The sequence below is a fragment of the Coptis chinensis genome, chromosome 3 (genome assembly GCF_015680905.1).
Source record: "Coptis chinensis isolate HL-2020 chromosome 3, ASM1568090v1, whole genome shotgun sequence".
Taxonomy (NCBI): domain Eukaryota; kingdom Viridiplantae; phylum Streptophyta; class Magnoliopsida; order Ranunculales; family Ranunculaceae; genus Coptis; species Coptis chinensis.
In genome coordinates, this window is record NC_141458.1 from 104034692 (window position 1) to 104041491 (window position 6800).

The 6800-nt window shown below is 36.4% G+C and overlaps 1 protein-coding gene and 1 long non-coding RNA gene across 5 annotated transcripts; one reads left to right on the forward strand and one right to left on the reverse strand.

The window, feature by feature from the left end:
- Positions 1-1291: 1291 nt before the first annotated feature.
- On the reverse strand, positions 1292-1708 carry LOC147512414 (uncharacterized). The gene has a single exon (XM_086598725.1). The coding sequence runs from the start codon at positions 1706-1708 to the stop codon at positions 1292-1294; it is 417 nt and encodes a 138-aa protein (XP_086454851.1).
- Positions 1709-2867: 1159 nt separating this feature from the next.
- LOC147512415 (uncharacterized) lies at positions 2868-5902 on the forward strand. 4 transcript variants are annotated; one of them, XR_015214926.1, is made up of 6 exons: positions 2868-3039; positions 3132-3220; positions 3294-3386; positions 4236-4365; positions 4551-4788; positions 5709-5902. It is a non-coding gene; the product is annotated as an uncharacterized LOC147512415 (long non-coding RNA). The 4 variants fall into 4 exon arrangements; XR_015214923.1 differs by having other exon boundaries at positions 2876-3039; positions 3125-3220; XR_015214927.1 differs by lacking the exon at positions 3294-3386.
- The last annotated feature ends 898 nt before the right edge of the window (positions 5903-6800 follow it).

The following is a 6800-nucleotide window of genomic DNA, read 5'->3' on the forward strand; positions in this document are numbered from 1 at the left end:
CGACTGTGCCAGATTGTATGAGAAGCTGTATTTGAAATGAAAGTAGTAGGAAAAGATGGAAAATGAGAAGGCTGTGCTGAAAAATGCAAATGATACAAGCCATTCTTAGTTTGTCCTTGGAAAAACATCCTCCCTGATGCCATGTCCTTGACAAAAAAAGCATTGGGAGTAAAGATTAGTACACAATTGTTGTCTAAAACAAACTTGTGTACACTCAAGAGATTGTATTTTATACTAGGGACATGTAAAACATTTTTCAATTGGAATTTATGATTGGAATGTAAAGTATTAACTGAAGTAGAACCAGTATGTACGATAGGCAAACCTTGTCCATTGCCTCACGAGAACTTTGTCGGATCCTTTGTAATCGGTGTGAGAATCCAGTTGTTGATATTAGCGATAAGATGATTAGATGCACCAGTGTCAACATACTAGCAAGAGTCATTTTGATGAGAACTTGATGCTTGATTTGAGGCATGAGAACCATTACACTGAGCACCATGAGAACCATTATATTGAGCATCATAATAGGAGGTGTCATTGCCATTATACTGAGTATCATGAGAACCAGTATACTACGCATCATAATAGACGGTGTCATTGAACTGAGAAGAAGCATTAAACTGACTAGATGAAGGAATGTCATGAAAGGTTGCAAGCATTGCAAGTTTAGCTAGTGGAATTCTGCCAATGAAACTATGATTCATTCGATTGTGACAGTCTAAAGCAATGTGCCCATACTTGTTACATATTTGACATTGTGGCCTTGAAGATCCTGCATTATTGTATCCTGAAGCCTTTAAGTAACCATTGCCACCATTGTTATACCCTGAAGAACCAGCATGATTATATCCTAAATTCTAATTCTGATAGCCTTGAGTATTGTAAAAACCTCTTCCTCTATATGCTCCATTTCCTCTTCCACCATAACTATTGCCTCTTCCACCATTTCTTCCATATGAACTATTTCCTCGTCCTCCATTTGAGCCATAAGATCCTCTATTAGAGATGTTAAATGTTGCAAAGGCTTGATGGATTTGTTCAGTACTAAGATGCCCTTTAGTTCTTTGTTCAATAGTCAGTTCCTCATTAAGAAGTAATCCATATAATTCTTTCGGGATGAACTGGATCATTAATTGATCTTGTATGAATAGAAGTTGTAAAGGAGTTGTACTCAGCAGGTAAACCTCTCAAGGTATGATATATTAAATCACCATCGAATGAGGAGAATCGAAGCGGCTAAGCTATCGGTAATTATCTTGATCCTTTGAAGGTACTCGGCATTGTTAACTCACCCTTCTTCACTTCTTGCGGTTTGTGTTTTAAATGAATCACATGGGCAAATGTAAATTGTGCCTAACCTCTTTTCCAAAGTCAACCATAACTCTCTAGAAGTGGATACACCAACAACATATGGAAGTAATTCCTCAGATAAAGTAGCATTTATCCATATCAATAGCATTTGATCTCGTTTTACCCATGCTATATATTGAGGATCAATTACAGGAGAAAAATTTCCAGTACCATTAAGTAGAAACTTTGATGGACAAATGTTAGTACCTTCTATTAATCCCATTAGATCATGTGTTTTGAGTAGAGGTAAAAAGACTTGTTTCCACATCAGATAATTATCACGCTTGAGCTTCAAAGGTACCATACTTGAAATGTTTTGAAAAGAGTAAGAACCTGTTGTTGGTGGAACAGCCATTGGAGCGTTAAAGCTAGTAAATTAAGGAACTTAATTTGGTATTGAAGAGTGAACACCGTGATACGTTATGTTAATGGGATTGAAACCTTGAGTTGGTTGCTGAGATGGATGCAAACCTTGAGTTTGATGTTGAGGCTGATGTAAACCTTGAGTTTGTTGTTGAAACTGATGTAAACCTTGATTCTGTATATAGAAGTCTTGAGAATTCTGAACTTGATATTGATTATGAGAAAAATTCGCTGGAATTGAAGCAGCAGCGTTAAATTGATTGATTTGATCTTCAGCTACATTGTTTTGAAGATTAGAATGATTTTGATCATTGTTTTGATCTGTAACTCCATTAATTTGAGGAGTGATTTGATGATCACCACCATTGATAATAAGATTAAGGTTTGATGATGGTTGAATCGTTTGATTTGTTCTTGTCATAGTGTTTGATTGAATAGAATCAATGTTTAGTGAAGAAAGATTGAATCAAAATGAAGAAATTGAAAAAATAGGATGGATCTACGTCGTGAGGCGATTTTCTAGTTCCGATACCAAAATAAACTCTGAAACCCTAGAATTTTTGTTTCTTCTTTCTTAAGCAATCAATGTTACAATTGTCTATTTATATAGTACTCCTAATACAAGATTACAGAAAACTATTACAGAGAATGATTAGGTGTCCTAAACAGTTACAACCATAGACTTCTTGACTTGACTTCTTCATGTCTCTGACTTATCTTCAGATGGCGTATTAGAAGACGCATCTGGCACGGTGTATCAAAGACTTTAATTATATATGCAGGTGAGGGTCTGCCTAACCCTAACTTATTTGGTAAAAAAAAAAACTTACAAAACTGTTTTTTTTGACACTACTAAAAAAAGGGCTTCTTAAAAACTAATTGTGATGGTTTTACCCAAAAGTGACACAACAAAATCTCTTGTGTCGGTTTTGTTTAGAGAAGAGTTTGTTGTGTCCGTTTTGAGAGATGTGACACAAGAAATTTGTTGTTGCGTCGCTTTTAAGTTGGACCACACAGAATAAATGAGTTGTTGTGTCGCTTCCTTATTTTTCTCGCCTAAAGTTTAAAAGTTTTTCAGCAAACCGACACATCAAATAAAAGGACTTATGGGCCAAGGCCCAAATAAACTTAATGGCACCTTTACTCTCACTATGGTCTTTCTTCAAGGACAAAAAGAACAAAACCGGTCTCCTCCCTCCATCTTGTTTACTCAAGTTTGCATGAATTTCTTGTTTACATTATCATTTTTGGGTTGTTCAGGCACCTCTCACTGACTTGGAAATAGAAGATCTAATTAAAGAGCTTTAGGAAGTCGAGAGTAAGGTATGTATCTTTTTCATCCGAGTTAATCTTTGTCTCTTGTGTCAATTATATGCATTCTCCCCTTTTCGCTCATTCTAATTATTAGGCAGCAGAGGCGCAAGAATCACTGGAGAAGGAGTCACTCACACAAGTTGAAATTGATGTAAGAGCAGAATTAGCTAAAAATCTTCATGGGGAGGAGGTGAGTTTCTCTTTTTGTTTCTCCATCCCTGGGTACTGTATTAGCATGTAATGAGACAGTATTTTTCGTTTAGTTGGAGTTGGCTATTACTACTGAAATGAGAAATTTCGTCGAAAACTGGGAGACAACGCTAGATGAGTTGGAGGCTTAGAGTGCTCACTTGGTGGTTTGTTTCTTTCTTCAGTTTTATTTACAAATTTTGGTTCTTGATAGGGTGTTTTAACACTTGAACATTTACTCGTGTCTTCAGTTGATTTTTGATATAGTATGAATCTTAAAATTAACTGTGACATGCCAGACTTCTTACTGCATTGGTACAACATAGTTTGTAAATGTGATAAGTTTATGCCAGGTCAGGTTAAAAAAAATCATGTTAAGGTCAAAAGTAGCAAAAAGAGCAGCATGGAGAGACTGCGCATGTGGTGGAAAAAAGTGTTTCACTTAATTATATACCAAATTTCAAAACGTCATATCTATTTATCTACTAATTGCGTTTTTAAAAAGTTGGTATTTTAGGAAAAGCTCTATAGACCTTTTAAAACGAGACGCCAGTAATTACCAGATTCTGGAAAAGGAATTAATTTTGAGTCCAAACTCCAAAGAGTGGGACATAGTGGGTGAAGTAGGCACTCTATCATGTGTACTAGGTTTGTGGAGTTTGAAATTTTGTAGTGTTTGATCCACGTCGGTTTTTACATAGTGATGTTTTGAAAAGGCCCTCCGAAGCTACAACACAAGAAAGTGGTAGCCTTGTTGACAAATATTCCCGCAGGCACAATGCAAGCCCTTATACCAACTTTCCTGGACCTGTGCATGCATAGAAATGTATGCTATTATGTAAATTTGCTAAGAAGTACAAGGTGCTGGACTTGGCTTACATACTTTAATTTTAGAGTTTATTTTTATTTTTTGGATAATTTTTACACTTAATATTTTTGTACCTGTTGTATAGGAGTAAAAGGAAACTATATCTCAGCTTAACTCTTGGTCATTTTCTTGAATGTTTTATGTACAGGAACAATTAGATGGGACTGGTGTTGATTTACCAAGTCTTTTTAAGTGGATAGAAAGTCAGATTCCAAATGGTTGTTCTGCTTAGGCTTGGAAGAAAAGGACACACTGGATAGGATCTGAAGTAACTTTATGTATGATCTGATTTCTCTCTCTCTCTCCTCTCTCCGATTCTTCCGTTTGTTTCTCCTTCAATTTTTTTTTTTGAGAATTGTAGTAGCCAACACTGTTGTTTTATCCATTGATCTAGACATTTGGGTGTGAACAAGATCCCCGCCTTCACCCTCTGCTAATGAAACTTTGTACACATGAAATGCAGAGAGACGCAAGCAAAGGCAAAGAGGTTAGCACGCTTTGGTGTTGAACTAAGCCAACCAGTGCAAAAAAATATTGATCACGCAAGTTGCCAGCAAATAGGCATGAGGAAGCTTTGGTGGAAAGACTTAAAGTTGTTACTGATCAACCCGTTGAACCAGGAGGAGATTTCATGCTATCCGATTATGAAGGCCCGGAGTCATCTAGTGTTATCATTGGGTTATGCCCGGATATGTGTCCTGGTATGCTATGCTATCTATTATATTTTGCTCGAGCCTAAAGTAACTGGTTAAATTTTTAGATTTTTATTTATAAGAGTAGTAAATAATCTGTCTCACCATTTTAAAAGGGAGCGAAATGTGATCCCTCATTTTAGCTTTGGTTTAACTCAGAGGTTAGTATCTGGAAATTATGTCTCATTTTGGCGTTGGTGGTGGTTGTTGTAAAATGAAGATAAAAAGGTAAGCTAGTCGAATACGTCTGAAACATAGACATAGACATAGTCAGTAGAAAGTAGACACTCACTGACTCACACATAGACCCATAGTCATAGACAGAAAGACACTCACTGAATCAAAGTAATAGACTCAATACTAACTTGTTGAAACAGTGGGAAAAAGTAAATAAAGCAAAAAAAAGAAAGAAAGAAAAAGGTTTGGCTGGGGTAATACCCGACTTCTAGTGAGGCTGAGCCTTACTAAGCCTTAAAGTGCATGTCCCACACCAGTGAGGCTATAGCCTCATATAATCACATTATACATGTATAAATTTGTAAGGCTTATGCTTCAAGGTGCAAAACCCCTAGAAGGCTTAAGGCACGCGCCTTTAGGCTTAAGCCCCAATGCGTTTTTTAAACCTCCGTCCCAAGTTAGGGTAGTGTTATTGTTAGAGGTGACAAGGCTATGCAGCTATTGGAAAGTGGGTTGAAGGTGAAGAAATATGAGCTTTAGATCACGTGTATGTACTTATCAATGGATGGTGTGTTTTTTAGATTTTGTTAGTTTTACTTGTTTTTTGCTTATCTTGACTTAAAAAGCACATATTTAAGGTTATGTCATGTGAACATGTAGCGTATTTGCATTTTGTACTATAATGAATTTTGTCGTTTTACGATATATTGAACCTAACTACTTCTTTTGTTTTGTTTTTTCTTTTTTTGTAGATTGAACTTAATAGAACGCAGCTATGATGGCTAGATGGATGGATAAAAGCTAGACGTGAAATCATTTTCTCACATGGTGTTAGGTTTTATTTTGTGGGTTTTGTTTTTGTATTTTGGATAGTTGGTTGGTTGGTTGTAAACAGATGTTGGATAATGGAATTATTTTGTAATGAAATGAAATTGTTTTTGAGATTGTTAGTTGTTTTACATTGATGTGGATGGCAATGTTTTCATACATGTCAATTATTGTTCTACATTTTTATTTTTCGTAAGAGGTGATCCACTAAAACTGACACAAGAAGGGATCCATTTTGTGTGGTTTAAAGAAGAACAGACACAACAGTTCTATTTCTTGTGTCGGTTTGTGTTTTCCCAAAACAAATTTACAGTTGTAAAAGGCTAAAACCGACACAAGTAGTATACCAATGTAGGGTTTTTACCGATATCTCATGCATGATTTCTACGATATGTACAATTACGCTATATCACATGCATAAAGTAGTCGTGAAAACGTAAGATCGTGACTTGGTCACAACTTTTAATTCAAAGTTCCAAGCTTTGATCTACCTGAAGTTGATGTTTTTGCACACTCAAGATCTTCTTCTTCTCAACTTAGCTAGAGTCAAGTTCCAACCACGAACGGGAAGCAACATTTGTTCACAAACCAAGAACCAAGAACAGACAATAACTAGCAATGGAGGTTACCACCTATGGAATCTTTACGAAAAACTAGCTTCTTATTTAGAAAACATTGGAGGCCACTATTAAAAGGAGGGAGAGATTTGCTCGTTTTTGGGATGATCAATATGTGAGGGTTCTATTTATAGAGCTCTCCCACCTCCTCAAATTCGGCTAGGATAGAGTTCCATACTTATCCAAAATCGGCTAAGGATAGAGTCTTATACTCATCCCAATACCTGGTGGTTATCCTTATCCCGGTGGTTTATCCTTATCTTGGTGGGTGTTTATCCATATCAGGTATGACCCGACCTTATTTCCAACATCTCCCACTCGCCCACAACGGCGAAGAAGGTTTCTAAGAGAAGCGTTTAAGTAGAATGCTTAGCCATTCGTGTGTCTCACACGGCAAAT